This window comes from Ochotona curzoniae, unplaced genomic scaffold, assembly GCF_017591425.1.
Source record: "Ochotona curzoniae isolate NIBS_2020 unplaced genomic scaffold, NIBS_Ocur_1.0 contig_3432, whole genome shotgun sequence".
Classification (NCBI taxonomy): domain Eukaryota; kingdom Metazoa; phylum Chordata; class Mammalia; order Lagomorpha; family Ochotonidae; genus Ochotona; species Ochotona curzoniae.
In genome coordinates, this window is record NW_024465859.1 from 9,671,943 (window position 1) to 9,691,741 (window position 19,799).

The window sequence follows — 19,799 nt, forward strand, 5'->3', positions numbered from 1 at the left end:
CAGCCATTGTGGCCATTTAGGTAGTAAACCACTGGAAAGAATGTCTCTCTAACTCCTGTTTGTAATTCTGCTTTTCAAATAAAAATAACATAATAAAATAAATTTTTAAAAAACCTCAAGCTTGGTAAAAATGTTCAAATTTTGCAAAAATGCAATCATTCTGTTATTTTTATGCTCTTGCAAATTAAAATATTTTCTTTATATTACCATTTCATTTATAGTACTTAATTTTATATCTTATTATTTTCCTTATATTAATAATAAAAATAAGAATTGGCAGATTCAAGAGAGATGTCTTATGAATAACAACACCTTTTTTGTGTACCCGCCTCCCACTTTCCTTCACATAAACAGAAGAATATCTTACGACTAGGACTTCAGAGTGTTGGCTCGCCTTTATGGGGAGATGATATTTGCTGCACAGAAAACTGTGACAGCAGTCGCAGCCTTACCAAGTTCCTCTACATCCTCCGTGGCCTGCTGCGAACCTCTCTTTCAGCCTGTGTCATCACAATGCCAACACATCTTATCCAGGTAAGGATTTTGGAAAACTAAATTAAATTTAAAATGTTAAAGTTTAATTAACATTTTAAATTTAATTTAATTTTAACTAGTGGTGAAGTAATATGTTATGATTCTGATTTTCGTTTCCTGGATAACTAATGATGTTGCCCAGCTTTTCAGGTGGTTCTTCGCCACTTACATATCTTCTTATGTCTAAGTTGCTTGTTCGTTTTATACCTAGTGACCTCCTAAGGATCAGGTTGAAAGATTCTTTATTCATTTTAGTTAAGATTTTCAGCAACTTTCTTATAGTTCACAATTCAGTTTTTACTTTCCTATGTCTGTCTGAGAGCTGAACTTTTTAATCTTGATGAAATGTGTCCATTTTTTTGATGATTAGTAGTTTTTCTTCCTCTCTTTCCACTTTTGGCAATCTTTTCCTCTTCAAGGTTCTTTTCCCAAGTTTTCTTCTGAACATTCTATCACTCTGTCTTCTGTTAGTGGGTCAGTATATTCTCATTTGGTTTCTTTAGCTAACCTTCTAGTTATGTGCTAATGTATTTTACATTCATTCATTCTCTATTAGTAATACTGTTTATTAAAGTATTCATTGTTTGACTGAAATACATGATTTCATGTAATTTTATTTATTCAATACATGTAATTTCCACTAAGTCAGAGACAAATATTTAGGCTTTTCTTTCTGCGGCTTTATGATTGCAATATTTATTAAATATGGCAAATTTTTTTTTGGCACAGATCTGGGTTTTTTCTAGATGTTAAATAAAAGTTCATTAGAGGAATATTGACTCTTACTAAGAAAATTATTTCTAATGTCAAATTGTTGAAACTACTTGAAATTTCTGTTCTAATGTATACAGGCCTTTCAAAGTAATTATCTTTATTAAAATGTCATTTAGTTCCACTAGTTATATTGTATAGTATATTTCACTACTCACATGTAAAAGTTTAATATAAGAAGTAAATTTTGACTCCTTGGCCAGTAGAATTTACTTATAGTAATAAGAGGATAACTCATTTTTCACTCAAGCTTTATGCAGATTGTGCCTAAAAATAATTTACTAGTTTTATGAAGTTAAAATTGTAGGAATATCATGAAAACACCCTTTCTCTAATCATTTCAGACATTATACAGATGCTGAGATTGTAATTATTGTTATATCATGGTGTTAATGTGAAGTTCATACTTTAATGATACTTTAGTCTTAATAGGGTTCTTGATTTTGATAATAGATGAAATTGAGATAAATATACCAGATACTGCCATTACTCCAAGCATTTATGAGGTGCAAGCTACAGGCCAAAAATTTTATAATCCTTATATACTTGAATCTTTAGCACAGCTTTAGGAAATAGTTGGTTTTTATCTCTGTCTTCAAAAGGTCACCCAGTGACTAAAGGGCAGGCCCAGTGTTTTTCCCTAATTCAGAACTCCGTCTTCAACTGTTAGGGTTTATAGCTTCTCAGAGAACCACAAAACCCCTGCAAGACAACTATGTCAATTGCAAATGTTAGGTAAGTTAAATGATTCTCCAATGTCAAAATTCTTTTCTACATTTTAAAGCTGATGATCAGTTGCAGATCTGTTTCAGTCTAAAATCTAGAATTTTCCTATCTTACTATGCTACCTTCTTATGTGTATTGAATTATTAACATACTTTGATGACACTACCTTTCCATAGAAAAATAATAATACACATTAATATGGTTGTTTTTCGTAATTTTTTAAAAAGATTTGTTTATTTACTTAAAAGGCATAGTTTCAGAGAGAGAAGGGAATACAGAGAAAGATCTCCAGTCTACTGGTTCATTTCCCAAATAGCCACTGTGCTCGGAACTGAGCCAGTCTGAAGACAGAATCCAGAAATTTCTGGTCTCCCCCATGGGTGCAATGGCCCAAATGCTTCTGCTGTTTTCCTAGGCTTGTTAGCAGGGAGCTGGATTGGAAGAGGAGCAGCCAGTACTTGACCCAGTACAGGCAGCAGCTTTATGTGCTGCAGCACAATGCATGCCCTTATTCAGCATTTCTTAGAGGTGATGTTATCACTGTGAAATTTTTGACAATTTAGAACATGCAAGCTATTAAGCATCAAGATGCAAACAAATGAGGATGAAAGAAAATAATGTTACTACTTTACAGTAAACTTTACTCATTTTTGTTTTTTAAAAAAAGAAAGAAAATAATGTTTTCCTTTTTATAGTTCTAAATTTAAAAACTACAGATATGAAATGATATACATACATGATGATTTTTCAAATTTATTCCAAAGGAATCTCTACAAAAGAAAAAGTGAACAAAAAAGGCCAGAAAGGAGAGAACAAACCTTTTTTTTTATTACTTTTTAAAAATTATTATTAATTACATTGCATTTTAAACAGACATTTTGCAAGGGATTGTCTTTGTTATCTGGAGAAAAGTTGCCAACTCCAGTGTGGGTGGCTGTGACCGGGATTCCTCCAGCTCCTGTTTGAGGGACCAGCAGTGATACTGTCAGGTGTCGGCAGGAAAGCCTGTCTACACCCCTCATTGACTGCTGACTAAGTGATGAGGTGAACTGAATGTCTGAACATGAAAAATATTTTTCTTGATTTTTTTCTTTCATGATACAATTCCATAGGCACAGGGATTTCCTCTTCCACCCTCTCCATTTCCCCTTTTTCCTATTATTTTCCTCTGTATTATTACAGCACTATTATCCTTCAGCAACATAGTCCATCGTTCTACTATTTAAGTGTATCATGACATTGTAGGTAGAGACAATGGTAGAAAGTCCCACATCCTGTTGTCACGATGCATTTAACAGTTGCATTAAGGATCCATCTTTTGATCTGGAGTGGAGATGCATGCTGCACTGTATGTTCACTTCCTGGTATGGTAGTCTCCCTTGTACAGATCCTCTAGATGGATATATTTATCTATATAGATGTATGTTATCTATATTGATATATAGTTATCTATGTTGATCTTGTATTTTTCATGAATGTATCCTTATATCACAGGGAACATATGATATTTATCCTTTCGGAATTGGCTTATTTCACTGAGCCATTTTGTTGCAATGGTAGAATTTCATCCTAAAAAGTGGCTGACTAGTATTACATGTTGTAGCTATACCACAGCTTCATTATCCATCCCTCTTCTGACGGGCGTCTGGATTGTTTCCACATCTTCACTATTGTAGTTTTTGCTGCTTTAAATATACGAGTACAGGTCCCTTCTTTTTTTTTTTTTGCAAGTTTCATTTCCTTTGAATATATTCCCGGAAGTGGGATAACTGGGTCATATGGTAGATCAATTTTCAGTTGACTGAGCATTCTCCATACTTACTTGCATAGTGACACCACTAGCCTACACTTACACGAACAGTGAAGTAGGATTCCTTTCTCACCACATGCAGGTTGCTTAGTAGAGTTCTGAATGCAGACCAGTCTCGTTGGAGTCAGGTAGTCTCAACATAGTTTTGATTCTTATTTTCCTGTTAGCTAGAGAGCCTGAACATTTTTCCAGAAAAATATTTTAACACACGTTTATATACAGATATATTTATGACCTGTGTAAGTGAAGAAATACAGTTTCAATGTATGGTTTTTAATGTGTCAGTAAAGGAGAGGCCTCTGTGAAATGAAAGATAGCAGGGACAGACTTTGGTGATGACTGTGAAGATGCAGAGTGTGACCAAAAATTAAGGCATGCCTCCTCAAAACAGATAATGTCCTCTCTGAAAACATGTAAAACCTCCCAAGGTTTTCCCAGTTTTCATACTGTCTTGCCTAATCAACTTTCCTAAGTTTTCATAGTAGTCTTCTGGCCCTACTGTCAACAGACAAACAACTTGAATGGTCCCCTTGCTGTAAGCATGTTATCTTGCTATTTATCTATTCTTGTCAAGATGCCTAAGTGAAAATATAAAACTTAATAGTCTTTTTAAAAGCTGTCATAATATAAATAAGGACAGATTCTCTTTTGGCTAAGGAAAGATAACAAAAATTAGAAGCAGTATACTTTGATGTTAAATATGTATGAATACACAGACCCAGGGAACTATACATTTGTTTAATAAAAACTTAAGTAACAGTTGCTCTGGGCTACTTCTAGTCCTAAACTATTTACAAATATTAACTCACTTAATACTCATAATAGCCTTAAGTTGTTGGTAGTATCCTTATCTTTACCCAAGATCACAGAATTGTTGAATGGGGCAATTTAGGGTTAACCCATTCCCTTCCAGTTACCATTCTCTTAATACCAGCACTAGGCTGCATTTGCACTAGAAATACTAAAATGGAGTTAAAATTAAGAAACGCTGTGGGCCCAGCACAATGGCTCAGAGGCTAAATCTTTGTCTTCTATGCACCAGGATCCCATATGGTTGCTGGTTCTGGTTGTGTCACAGCTACTCCACTTCCCATTCAGCTCCCTGCTTGTAGCCTGGGAAAGCAGTAAAGAGTGCCCCCAAAGCCCTGGGACACTGTGTGAGAGACTCAGAAGAAGCTCCTGGTTCCTGGTTTTGGATCAACTCAGCTCTGGCCATTGCATCCAACTGGGGTGACCCAAAGCCTTGGGACCCTGCATCCATGTGTGAGAAACCCAGATAGGGGGTTCCCAGGCTTCGGATGGGTCTAGCTCCAGCTATTGCAGCCATTTGAGGAGTGAAGGAGTGTAATCTGCCTTTCCAATAAAAGTAAATACATCTTTTGGGGAAAAAAAAAAGACCACAAACAAGGTCCTTATCCCCATAGAGCTTTTCAACAGTGTAAAAGATAAGCTAGAACAAAAAAGTGCTATATGTAGACATGTGGATCATATGATGGTTTCTGACAGAAAATGGAAATGTAGTTTAATATCCCTGGGAGATTTGTTATACTGACATCCATTATAGAATAGTGACAGTTTTTGAACATGTAATTTTTAAAAATTACACTAGGCTTAAATATGTAAAATATCTTTGTCAAATGGTAAACCAACCAATTGGTATTCTTATTTGAGTTATTAGCATTCTGTCAGACTTGTACAGTAATGATTAGTTACCCTTTATTGTACTTTTGGCATGCTTCCCATGTTTAATTTCATTGTCGTGAAGGAACACATACTTAAGAAAATTGCAAAGTCGGGGAAAAGTTAAAATAGGGAAAATAATGTCATGGGTTCAAAACTTATTTTAACTGACTGTTGTGATAAGACTTTGCAAGTAAAATGAACAAGAATTATTTTTAAGTTTACATTTAAAATATTTGTTCAAACTTCAAATTCTCAACCGAAAATATTTCTTTCCTTTGGATTAAATAATATTTCTGTAAGAGCATAGGAAAAAATCGCAAGCATGTTTTAAAACAAATTTATAGAGGCAAATTGAAGATATTGGTTAAGAATATACTAGAATTGTTCAATAAATATATTATTAATGTCTTCAAAAATACATATGTAGTCTTTGACAATTTTCCCTGTGAAGTAGTATGTTAGTCATTTTACCTCTTTTAGAATATATTAGTCTCTGCCCAAACACATTGTACTTTAAAAAGTTGTGAAAATGGCTAAGTTAAATACAGACTGCTACATGCTGAACTGTGGCGTAAAGTGTCATTAGAAGAAGCAGAACTATGGATGGCTCCCCTGTACCCCAGCATTACTCAGTTCCCAGATCCCTGCTGTGCAGTTGTTCCACTCGCCAAGAAGCCTGTAAAAGAGCCCCCCAGAGCATGTGTACAGCCCTCCATGTTAATAGTTAATTGGTGAGGATGGCAAGATGAGAGGACAGCCGAACATGTGGTCTCTCAGACTTGAGCAGTAGACAGACCTTTAGTTATAATAACAGCAGCTGCTCACATTCTCACAACTCAACTGTTCTAAACTCCGTTGTTGAGAGAAGGTTGTTGGAGTTTCAGAGAATGAGAAAGTTAATATAAAGAAATAAAACTCTACCTTTGAACTCTAAATATTGTAAGACTATTATTTCAGCTTTTTAAAATGAAATATAAATTTCCGTATCTTAGGCTATTATATTCCGTTTCAGGTTAAAAATGTGTTTGCACCCTTCAAAACTATTTAAAGAAAAAGTTTTTAATAAAATGACAACTTTAAGGTTGTTTCGAAAAGAAGCTATCTACAGAGATACAAAAGGAATTTCTGTATCTAGCTAGAGAACTCACTTTTCTTAGGTTATAAATGAGAACTGGCTTACTTCTGGTGAAATTTGTTATCCACCTCCAATTTATACATATATTTGTGCCTTTTAATTTCTTAAAATATTAAGTAACAGCTATATACATGAGAAAAATAGCAACCAATAACATTTATTCTTTTGGGAAATAAAATTTAGGTTTACACCTTGTTAGGGTTTTAGTAGTGACTTGAAGGGAAAATAAATGTATGCAATCATCCACATTTTTAACACAATCTGTGCCAGACAGTGCTTCATTTGTATTTCCAATTGATTTAAATTCTTTTACTTGAAATAAATATTTTGACTTAATTAAAATAGGGAAAATTTTCCAGTAATTCTCTCACAGCTTTCCTTTCTAAACAAATGTTGCTTTTTAATGTTGTTCATTTATATAAACAGCCCTACTTCCAAAGATTTTTAGAAATATAAGCAGCAATAAATTTCCCCTTAGCTATAGTAGTGCAAGAATGAAAGTTTTCCATTATTAATAATAAAATATGAAATAACGTTTCCTTCTTGGGTGATTCCATGTATTGCCAGCATATAATGCATTTGCTCAGAAAGATTCTTACTTGATGTTCTAATTAAACTTTTTTTTGTTCAGGGTAGATTTCAAATATGATGGTAGCCTATCGCCTTTTTTTATTTCTTATCATTTTCACTTGTTCAATTAACCTTATTCAGTTCATATAATAAAGCCACCGTCTTATAGCAATTTGATCTATAGAATTTTTGCATATATCTAGTTGAGTAATCTATATTACTTAGCTAATGCCAATCAAAATTAACTTTGAGATGAAAAGCTGGTAGAAAAGGGTCGTTTTCAATATGTCCCGAGAGGACTAAATAAGATTTTATTTGGTGTTATTTTAATTGTTATAGCTCCAAATTAAGCTTTTATATTGTATTAGAATTTTGAATCTACCACTTGAGTAATACAGTATGTGTCTGTGAGAGAGAAATTCAAGACAAACCTTTTCCTATCCATAAACTTCTGTGTTCATGCTTAGCATTTTAGCACCTAACTCTAAGTCAAGCAATGGGCTAGATCAAACAACTAATATGGGATTATTAAATAGGGACTCTAATGTCCTTGCATTTCTCTCAGTATGAAATCTTTTTTTTTCTAAAGCAAAAATCAGAGTAACTGCATTGTGAAGAAACAAACAACAAACTTTTGTTTGTCTATAACTTTATAAAATTTTTGAAGATATTTTTACAAAAGTATCAATACTCATATCATTGTAGTAAGGTGTCCTTCTGTTATATAACTACTCTGTATACGTAGTTTTATCAGCCCTCCTTTGTTAAGGAGAATATTTAAGTTCCAAAATTAGTCACTTTTGCATCTATCATGTTAAACATAAAACCAAATAATCTAGTTATTTTTTTTTTCATGAATTCTCTCCTTAATCAAATAGTTACAACTAAGAATCTGCCTTTGAGTTTTTAGATCTTATCAAATACTCTGTAATTAATTGTAAGAAATTGATGTATTTAAATGTTTGAAAAACATTTTTTAAAATATCACCTGAATCATATTAAGTCCTTTTTAAATTTTATGCCACATGTGTAAATTAAACTCCAGTTTTTTTTATATATCTAGTGAGTTATCAACAAATCTCTTTCATTGAAATAATGAACAGAACTGTATTCCAATTTTTATATATACTTGAAATTTATAAGTTCCTACAGCTCCAAATTCTTTCCTACTTTTCGAGCTGCACTTGATGCTGGTTAATTTTTAAAATCAGATAGTAGCTTGTATATATTATATATTTATAATGTATATTTTTATCTCACGTTCTTGGTCATGTAATTGAAACTTTATGCACAAGTAACCTCCAGATTACAAGTTTCTCTTTGTGTAGAGCCTTCAAAGCAATACTTATATCTGTATATATTATTTTGCTTTATTTAAAATTTGCATATTAAATAAGTTCAGAATATATTTAAATTGGCAGTAGGAAACATGTGCATGTTTAAAGGAAAAAAAAATGCTGTCTGGAAACCTCTAATCACACTTAATCTCATCAAGGCATAGTCGGTGAGCCATAAACATAATTTTTATTTAAAAATTTTTATTTGCTTTATGTAACAAAACTTTGTGACATTGTAGTTCATTTTCTGATTTGTACTGTGGTTCCAGTAGTAGTTTTAGTGCTTAGCTAACAGGCTATGTAGGGCCAAAACTTTTCAAATGTATCAGTGACAGTGAAATGTCTCATCACGGTATGGAGATTGAGTCATCTGTTTGCGCATATGGAATCTTTGGCTGCTGGATCACATAGTCTTTGTAGTGCCCAGTGTCCGGGCATGGGCACAACTGTGCTGGGAACCTAAGTAGAAGGGACCGATGTTTTGTTCTGCTTGAACTTGGTAGAAGGGTCTTCTGCAATATTCTTAAATTATAGACTATATTTCAAAGATCATTTTTATTTGAAGGAAAGAATAACAACTTAATTCTGTGTTTATTTTGCAAGCGAAATTACTAGATTGTTAATCTTTTATTTTTGTGTGCTATCTGAAAAATGCCAGTGAGAAAATGTGAATTTTGAATCATTTTGATTTCTTTACTTGGACTTGTACCTTCCCTTAGACAAATATTACTATCTTCCAAATAAGGATGATACATATTTCTTAATGTCAAGACAGAGCATGCTTGTAACTAATTATAATTTAAAGGTGTTTAACTGCCAGGTCAAATATTACGTCCTAATGTTATGTTTTCACTCCTTGCTATTAATTACATTATTATTACTACATAAAGAGTCCTTGCTTCTTTAATAATGTTTTCACACCCTATGTAGTTAATCTTTAATGTTGGGGAGGACAAGAGAGAGATTAAATTAGCCTTGTAACCTCTTTTTCTTCCAGGCTGATGATGGAAAATAAAAGCTCTTAGCCACAAAATGTAACACTTAGAATTAATATTTAATTAGACTAGCAAATTGTACACTGTGGCTGAAAGCTTCCAAAGAGTTGTTAGTGCCACAATTGACCTACAGGTTTAATAATAACTCCCTTCTAGAAGCAAGTGCCAGTTCAGCATAGTAGAGCCACTGTAAGAAAGTCCTGAGAGATTAAAATCAGCAAACCAAATGGCAGGCAAGGATTCCTGGGATGGAGCCTTCTGGAAAGCTGGGAGCTGGAATCGCTTTTCAGCCAGGATTCAGATGAGAACAGTGGGTGAAAAAGCTGATCCCTCCTGTTCTGGGAGCTTCTGGTTGTAGGCCAAAATCTTAGAACAGATTTTTACTAAATGTTTTTTTGCTGCAGCTATTAGCTTACATTGAAAATCAAATATTGAATAATTTTTCTTTAAAACTTAACAAATTTTTGTGTAAACATTCGTTCTTAATTTCTTACATATTAGGACATAATAACTGTAAACTCAGACCATTAGATTATCAGATAGGTTTGGCGCTGTACATCTCTGCTGTTTTGCTGTGACATGCTGTTTCCTTGTTCCCTGTATAGTTGATTTATATGGTTCATTTCTATATTATTTCATTACGGGACATTATGCAGAACCCGAGGAAGAAATTATGAAGTGTTTAGCCCCCAAATTTTATTTTCTTAAGGCAACAAATATATCAACTAAAATAATTTTAAAACATTACTAATTTTCAAACATTATATATTATTTTTAAAATAGTACTACATTTTCTTATGCTTACGATGCAATTTAATTAGAAGATAAATAATAGGACCTCCTGGTGAATCATTGGAGCTTATATTTCTGACAGATTAATCTGGGGCAAAGAGAATGCCATGAGTCTGAAATAATGCAAACATATAGCCATGGACTAAAACGGCTACCCTTACATAATTTATCTGTTACATTTTGAATAATTAAAGAAAAGCTAGTCATTAGTTAAAAATTCAAGCAGGTGAGGACCTTGCCAGCAGAGGGAGTAGTCCTGTCTTCCGTCAGGTTCCCATCATTTTCCCACCTGCCTTCGCCTTTTCCCAGCCAGTCTCCCATCTGGACCTGGCTCTGTCAGCCTGTTTCTGATGACAGGCTATAATTTTATACTCAATATGGGATTATTCTAAGCTGATTTTAAACTTTAGGATCTTTAACCTGCCATTGCATCACCAACATCAGCTGGATGCTCAGTTTGATATTCAGATATTAGCAATTCTTTTCCCAGGCAGGGTATGAGCTTTTGGACATCTGTGAATTGCGTCTTAAAGGGTTTTAAGTAGAAATCAGTAACAGAAAATTCCAGATTTAAGAAGTTATCAATAAAACATTTCAAACACAAAATACAAAATTTCTCAGTAGATACTTTTCATCAAATATAATTAGGCTATTTCAGCTATAAAAATGCCTAAACTTAATTAATTCTAATACTAATTCCATTATCTTTTACAGCCTATTTATTACTGAATTTTGGATATCTCATTTATAAGAGTTTTTCACAGTATTTTTAAAAATTGTCAAGAAACACAGCTGAGAGACATTCTTTAGATCCTGTAGTATTTGAGGTCAGTGTAAATGTAAAAGCTAATTTTGAGAATGAAATCTTGTGAATGAAAAAAAGGATCTTCTTGAGAATGAAAAAAAGGATCTCAATTATAAAGAGCCAACATTTTCATGCCAAAATTTATATAGCAACTGTTTTATCATATAGAAAATATACAATGATATGGCTCTATTACTTTTTCCTAAGATAAGTTGATAAGATACTCAACAGGGTCTTTTAACATGTCATTGGTTTCCTTATGAATATATTGTAAGATTTAGGGGGAAATACTCAAAGTATGTTTGTTTTCCATTTTCCCTACATGAATATCACCATAGGATACTACAAAGAGATCATATTTAGAATTTTTTTTAACTTATAGAAGTCCATCTATATTCTAAAATCAACTTGGAATAAGGTTCAGTGGTAAATCTGGAAGATTTAATCTGGTATCCCCATTAACATATTACAAATGTGCATTAGTGTAATATTTGGCAACATTGTATTTTTTTAAATACAAAATGATGTGTGAACAGAGATGTTTCCAAACATCAGATATTTTTAATGTAATACAATTATTCCACAAAACTAAGAGACTGTTTAAGAGAAGGTGCAGCATGATTGGTCAAAGTCATAAGCAGTGTACATAATTTTAATTTACAATTTTAATTTTTATGAATCGGAAAACTTAAATTTCGAAAAAGCAATACCTCATTAAATATTTCTAGATTTGATCCTATGACAAAGAAATGTCTTTAGCTACACTATGACTTATGCTTCTATCAGTATCATTTTCTTTAGTTTTTCAATATGATATTAGTTGTGCTTTCATGTTCTTATTGTTCCAAATAGTCATACTGGAGTCCTTCCTTTGGGATTGTATTTGCTATCCTTCTGAAAGGGTGCAAGCATTTACGCTTGGGTAAGGCATTACATAAATGCTTTGTGTCAATTGGTTTATTCTATTCAAATTTCTTTTTAATTAAATTATTGGTTGATTGCTTTTTATATGCTCATGATAGAGTCTCCACTGCAAATATGTTTTGTTTTGTACTTCTATTGAGATGATTGTTTAAAAAATAAGAAATGTTCAGGATTTGACCTGTTCTAGTTATTATTTGGTAATTAAATAAGTCTCAGAATTTTTTTATCAGAAAATTGTCAGAGCTTTAAATGGTAATAGTTAATTTTTATCTCATAACAATTATTTTTGTGCGTCTTGAATTGAAAGAGCACGCTGTATTATTTTTTTAATTTAAACTCTACCTAATGGATTTGGTACATCCTAATAAAAATATGTTAACATTCTGTAAAAGCAAACAGAAAACATCTTGTGAAACCAACCAAGGAACAAGGAACAAACAAAAACTCTGAAGTTTTTTTGTGAAACTGAAATTGGAATAGGAAGATAGGAGACTAGATAAACATATTTGCCTTACTTGGTTATAACTGCACTTGACATATTTTAAATTTAAGTAATAAGAGACCACATTACAACAGAATGTTTTAAGAGCCTTTTATGTAACTTATTACAATGCTGTTTAAGACTGCCAGCAAACTCTTAAAACTCCTGGACACTGGCTCTCTTCCCTTCTGGCTTCTCTCCTAGTCATGTCTTGGCTACTATCCAGAGCTGACAACTTTCACCCAGGAGCGATGGGAGATTTGTCTAGTCTAAGAAGGATTTTTGAGCCATCCTGGATTTTCATATCCAGATGGGCAAGGAGGAGGGGTGGCAGCATCATTGTGCATACTTGGGTGATGTCATTATGCCACACATGCACTACAGCCATTAATTTTCTTACACTGGTGAATTCTGAATGTCCTTACTCAAATGTTTCCTCCTAGAAACTGTAGTGTGACAACTTTAACACAAAAATTATATTCAAATTTATGCTTAAAAGTAATTAATGCAAAAATACAATTTCCAATTGTGTACTGAAGACCTGAGAGATTTACCATCTTTATTAGTAACAAAAAGCAAACTGATAAAATGAGAATGTAGAAGTTTCTGTTTTTTAAAATCTGCTCAGAAAATTATGCTAAAGCATTCTGAATACTATTGGTTATATTATGACAGTTTTTTTATCCATAGTGTATTCCTACTACCAAAGGATTGGAATTATTATGCTTTTAAGGAATTTCTTCAACTATTAAATTTAGATTCTTAAAAGTAAATTTATCTCCCTTTAACGGGTTTCTTAGTTTCACTACTATGACTTGAAAGACCTTTTGACAGGAATGGTTTTAAAGTAGAATTACATCAACAGATCATATTCCTTATGAATCTTGGAGATGCTTACATAATCTCTGATTCCTTTAACTTTTAAAATAATGTATACATTTATATAACCAAATATATTTTTAATCCTACAAGTAATTAGGAGACTGAATAAGTTTATAATAAAAATAAAGAATTATCTCAGAAATTTAGGTGTTATATAATTTTCATAGGTTTTTTTTCAGTCTATTGATGTTTTCAGGTATTTGTATAATTTTGCAATTATTGTCTTACCACCATATATAAACTATTCTGCAAAAAGCTATGCAGAATACAGTACAATATTAAAATATAACTCATTGTATCATAATGTATGAATAAATATTCATTCTTGCTTCAATACTTTATGAAAACTTTCAAAATAGAATTAAGTTTGTATTAATAACTTGGTATACCTATAGAACTTAGAGTATAATAATTCATATGAATGAGTTTCTTAGAAATTTGGAAATCAAGGTTTTATATGCCTCTTATATTTGTAATTCTTTTCTTTTCATCTTCTAAGAGGATAATAGTTTTTGAAAAATCTCCATAAGCTACCTTTAAAATACTTAGGTTAGTAAATATTATAGGATGTTATGGTTTGCTAGTTAATTTTAAGACTAAATAAAAAAATAATGTCTTCTTGAAAATAAATATCAAGTTGACTAAATATACAATACTTTGCTTATCTACTACCACTAGAATAGAAATGAATTCCATTTTTATACCTTGTAATTTCTCCTAAGTATGTAATTGAGAAAGCACTAATTAATATCACGGAAATCTTACATAGCTATATTCTAACAGAAGTTGACTTTTACCATTTCACATGTTTAGATACAAAGACTTAATCTGTTATTTATAGATAAAAGTAAATCTGACCTTTTTGATAAAGAAATATTGTCAGTAGCCTTTGTATGTGGTTGTTCATCTGAGGTCCATGACAGGAGAACTCTTCCCAGTTGAGTTTATCCTAAAAATGAAATGGTAAGATCCTGCTGATTGCTTTCCAAGATTCTTCTTAATGGGGGAACCACATGGTTATTCTTCATCTCCCACTTGTTCTCACCCTTCACTAGTAACCCAGCCACACCCCACCCCCACCCCAACATTGTTCAGTACTCAGCACAATGAATCATTTTCAAGTTGACTCATTGTGAACTGTCTCCCAGCTGTTGGAATGTCTGGCAGACATTCTTGTTTGGGTGAAGAATAACTGGCTGAAACCCAACCTGGATGAGTTTGATATAATGGTCTCTGGCTAAAGAAATATTGAGAGGAACATGTTTATGGCCCCTGAAGCCCCTGTTATTTCTGGAGTAGAACCATCCCCTGTGGCACAGAACTGAAAGTAAGGAATCAATCTGGATTATTTTCTCACCATTGAATGAAAAATTGCCTTAAAAGAAAATAGGCATTTCCAAGTTGTGTTTGTTTTTCTGTACTTTGTGTGCCCATGTGATTAAAACTATTCAAAACAACTAAGAATATTTTTACTGGTTCTTTTGAGAGCGTTGATTCAATGAGAGAAGCATTCTTTATTTAACAACATTCCTACTTATGAAGGAGTTTCAAAAACTACTGTAGGTATGTGAGTTTGCCAATCATATTGGCACAATGTTTGGTGACGCAGTCCACCATGTATTTCATAATAAGTCAAATAACATTGACCAGGTGTCTTTCTTCTTTCATCCTTAAGAGAAAACTTTGGAAGTAGAATGCCAATGAGTTTAATAGTCATTCCCATTTTCAGAAAATGAAAAGCTTTTGTTACACAAGTTTCTTTGTGTGTTTTTTACAGCATACATAGTATCAGATTTATAAAATTTCTTCACAGTTTTACATTTCCCATACCTCACTTCAAACATTAGCTTAAAGTGGTGGACATTATCCGTATGCAAATTGGGAGTTTCAAAATTAAGGTTTCACAAACAACTGTTTTTGTCAACGTATTTAGAGCTTCATTGCAAAAAGCAAGTCTAGGATATTATGGCAAATGGTTTTCTGACTTGACATGCTATCAGAGACTTAAAGGCAGGCTAATTTTCCATAAGGAAATAAAGTTAAAACATATTTGATGATTTTATTTTTTATAGCTATGAAATTCTGGGTGTGTTAGAATCTTTTCAACTTAGTAACTGGGCATACTATACTTGGAAACATATTAATGCATGTTTAAACCAGACAAAATGTGCTGTTTCCTGAGAGGTTCAGCACAGGTTGTGCTGGGAAAGAAAATGTATGCCACTGGTTCAAGAGACATTAATCTAGCACACTCCTCTGCCTTTATTGTTATTCCAGAGCCAAATGGCAGCATCTGGAAAGAACACAGAAGGCTCCAGAGCAAGGCATGTTGCAGCCTCTTACTTGGACCCTTCTGTGTCTTTAATATGTCACAGAGAACCTCAGCTGTTATAGGGCTGACAACTAGTACCAGCTGACAGACGATAGCGGGACCCTTGCCTTATGATACTGTGCTATCTCCTGCTTCTGAGTCCTGCTGTCTGCCAGATTGTCCAGTGTGGGCACTGGATAAAGTTATTTGAGGGTAAGGGGAAGTTACTACTGTGTAAAAATGAAAAGTAGCCTTACTCTAAGATAACCAGTTTATGTCTCTTACCTGTTTTTATTTTCCCCTAAGCTTTGCACATTAGAATAGCATTCCTACATGGCTATGATTTCCAATTAAGACATGTTTCATCCAACCTTCAGTCTGTAAAGCCTTAATTTTTAAGTTGAGATTGCATAGTAGCACTATGGATATATAATGTTTAAACATAGCATTTTGTTTCCATGTTTTGCAGAATAAAGCTATTATTGGTCGTGTTAGAAACTTGGCTGATACAGTAGTTGCTTTGGAATCGTTCATCGGTTCTGAGAGAGAAACCAACCCATTATATAAAGATTACCATGGTAAGTCACACCCTTGTAATGAGAAGAATATGTGTTGGCTGCTTCTAGGGAAGCATGCTGTCCAGTAGCCTGAATTTGATTTAGAGCATACCTATTAGATGTTCTCCATTTGTGGTCAATTTTCCACAGTATTTTTATTTCCAAATCCATTAAGACTATAAACTATGATAATTACTTGAAAAGAGTCAAAATCCAGGTAAGGATGTGCTTAGTCTGTTCTACATTTTGTTTTCCCAGTGCCTTAAAATTGAATATCAGGCATTTTAGTTATGTTTGCAATGAATATTATGTGAATTCATATGATACAAGTTGAACATCTTTAATCTAAAATCCAAATCTGAAATACCACCCATCTGAAATTTTTCAGTGGGTTTTCAGATGGTTTTAGAAATGCCCAACCAGGAAATTGAATCCAAATATTCCAAAGTAGAAAAAAAAAAAAGAAAAAACCCTCCAGTGCCTGATCCCCCACCTTTTCAGGTGGGGGACTTGACCATTATAGTAGTGAATAAGTTTTAACCCACTCATGTAGTCTGAGTGTATATTAAGAATGGTCAACATTATTATTATTGGAAGTAAAATACTTCCGTAGAATCCTGTGGTCTACGGTCTGATTAGGTTATTTGAAGATTGTTACAAGATCGTGTCAGACCAGTTTTGTGATACTCTGCTGTTTTTTTTGTAGATTTCCATGTTAGGTTCTACCAAAAGAGCATTAAAGATTATAGGATACCTTATAGACAATAAGCTAGTGCTTGGAGGAATCAGTATACAACGTTTAAAAATAACAAAATAGAATAAGGAAACAATTAGGTGCTGTTTTAAAGCTAGGAAATATAAGCTATGAAAAAAAGCTACCATAAAATAATTTGCCTCATAATTCTTTATTGCCATAAGTGTATGTGGTATATGCCTAATTAATCCTACATGCAATGGATTTAATACATAATTTTTACTATCTTAGAAATCTATTAACGAATCCTATAGTTAGTATTTTCATTTCCTTTTAAATAGTTATTTTTAAAATTATCCATATTGAGCATCATTTACATGTATTGGGAGTTTATGAATTTAATAAAATTATATATATATTTTTTAAATTACTCTGATTGAAACTTTAAAGGTTAAAAGACTATGATTGTTTGCACTGAAGTCTGTGAATTGATCAATTATTACCCGTAGGATTTTGAGTGATTCTAATGTGCAGCAAACTTTCTGTTAATAAGGATGGCCCAATGACAGAATCATTCATTCCCTAAAGCACCCTGATTTATTAGCTAAATAAGCTCATGTAAGATTAACATAGGAAGAGTGCAGCTAAAAATATGGTGTACTTGTTTCTAGTAAGCACATTTGACTAAATGAGAGTTTTAAATGCGTAGGTAAATGTCATCTTAATAATGCCTTTGCTTTTTCTTTAAGCAGAAAAAATTAAGTAGACATTTTAGTCAATTGTTATTGAAAGTGTTGTTTCAAAAGTAACTGGGGATTTTATCTTCTGATAAGAGCAATATATGGCTAAACATTGAAACCCACACATTAAAAAAAAAAGCTTGTACTAAAGAAGTAGTGAAGCAATTCCATACATTTTAATAAGATTTATTTCCACTCATATTTAGGAATCAGTATCTTTGGGCTGATGATTTTAAATAGGAGCTGAGTCAGGCAGGCAGAGGCACTGAAGAACTGTCCATGTCTTCCTCTGTGGGAAATGACCCCTAGCTTAGTCAGAAACTACATTAGGCTGCACAAAAGCCACCCAGTGCCCTTGTCAGAAAAAATTAGCAAGTGTTTCCACTGACGAGAGGCCAAAGCTCACGGTTTACCTAGCACTGTTCTAAAGCTCCTAACAGCTATATAAAGATCTCACATGTCACAGAAATGAGTGTGTTGGGACGGCATAGGGGTTCACGTTTGATCCTTGAATGTGCTATGAAATGTAGTTTTCTTCAATGGTTTGTCCAAGTCATTAATAAGATACAAAATGAAATACTTTTCATTAGTGCTTCACTGGTTATCAGTAACCCGTAAGCTTTGTTTTGCTGGCTGCTTACTGGTGCATTTAATAAAATAAGGATCACTCAGTGGTGCCGTGGGCAGCATGCAAGGTGATAGCCATATTTGCTTACTGTAAATACAAAAGAAAATCACACACAAACCGGCTGTAGTTTTGACAAGTATTAAGACCCTTCTTTACATCTGTACTTCTTTACGAAAGTGCAATTAGTTTTCCTCGCACAAGGATTTCTGTTTATCTTATTCTGCTTGATTACTTGAGTATAATCACACCATTTGCTTCATTGCTCCTGGTAGTAGTGAGCTCCAGTTCTGAAAGGGGAGGATGCGTGTGTGTAAATTTGCAGGATTCTGCTGTAAGGCTTTTTAATTTATCCATCTGATGATAAAGTTTTTCAGTTCTTTTGTTTAATTTCCTTTTCACAAGGTTTGATTCATATACGGCAGATCCCTCGGCTTAATAACTTGATCTGTGATGAATCAGAAGTTAAAGACTTAGCTTTTAAATTAAAAAGAAAGCTGTTCACCATTGAGGTAAGAGAATTCCTATATCACAGCTTACAATGTTGACGTAGATATTGCCTCCCACTCTGTTTTTTTTTTTTAACTTCAGTGAAATTCTTGACATGATTCCTACTATCTATGTTTGAAGTTCTTTTGGTTTAAGATAACATATACTGCCTTTTTCTTTAAGTGGTTTATCATTAGAGTAAAAGTGATTTTGTTTTAAATGTCTATGAAAAGTTAAGCTACTAACTTACATGATAAATATGACATGCATATTTCCAAGGCATTCAAAAGCATATTTAATTAAATGTTAATGAGCTGTGCTTACTTGTGTGTGGAATGTGAGTGCTACCCACAATTGTGTATGACTGAGAGGATTTTCATCTACAGTGTAAAACATTTCTCTTTACTATTAGTGAAATTACCTTTCACTTTGTGTGCTGAGTTAAACAAAGGATAATTTACATGAATGTCTTTAAATTTTTTACACTCAAACTTTTCTTGTGACCTTTATGCAAGCAGTGATGACAGAAAATATTAGTACAAAAGATTTATTCCAACTTAATCTTGCTAAAGAGCAAATGAACATAGAACTATTAAGCAATTAGAGTTGACGTATTTATTAACGAAGTAACTGCTTGGCGGGAGAGGGCTTTTGGGTGATGTGATAGTTATCAGTATAGTTGGTGCAATTTTTTCTTTTGACAAAGACATAAAATAGCCAAGCAGCCTTGACAAACCATTTTGTTTAATCTCTTTTCAAATGAAAAGCTCTTAAGGAGACCACTTGTCTTAACTGCTTGAAACCATAAAAAGAGAGAATTGCCACCAATAAATTAGCATATTTTTAACTTCATCACCAAATGATGGTCAATGTGGCTTGGCGCTGCTTTGGTGTTTGGGACTTCACCCTTAAGTGACCACTTTGGCCCTTTTTTGACC

General features: G+C 33.1%; 1 protein-coding gene across 3 annotated transcripts in view; it reads left to right on the plus strand.

Moving 5' to 3' along the window:
* Positions 1–19,799, plus strand: part of ELP4 (elongator acetyltransferase complex subunit 4) — a 227,507-nt gene that overhangs the window by 89,877 nt on the left and 117,831 nt on the right. For all 3 annotated transcript variants that reach the window (XM_040980038.1, XM_040980040.1, XM_040980039.1), the window contains 3 exons: positions 355–534; positions 16,226–16,334; positions 18,778–18,884. In XM_040980038.1, coding sequence (XP_040835972.1) covers positions 355–534; positions 16,226–16,334; positions 18,778–18,884 — 396 coding nt within the window. The remainder of the gene's footprint in view (positions 1–354; positions 535–16,225; positions 16,335–18,777; positions 18,885–19,799) is intronic.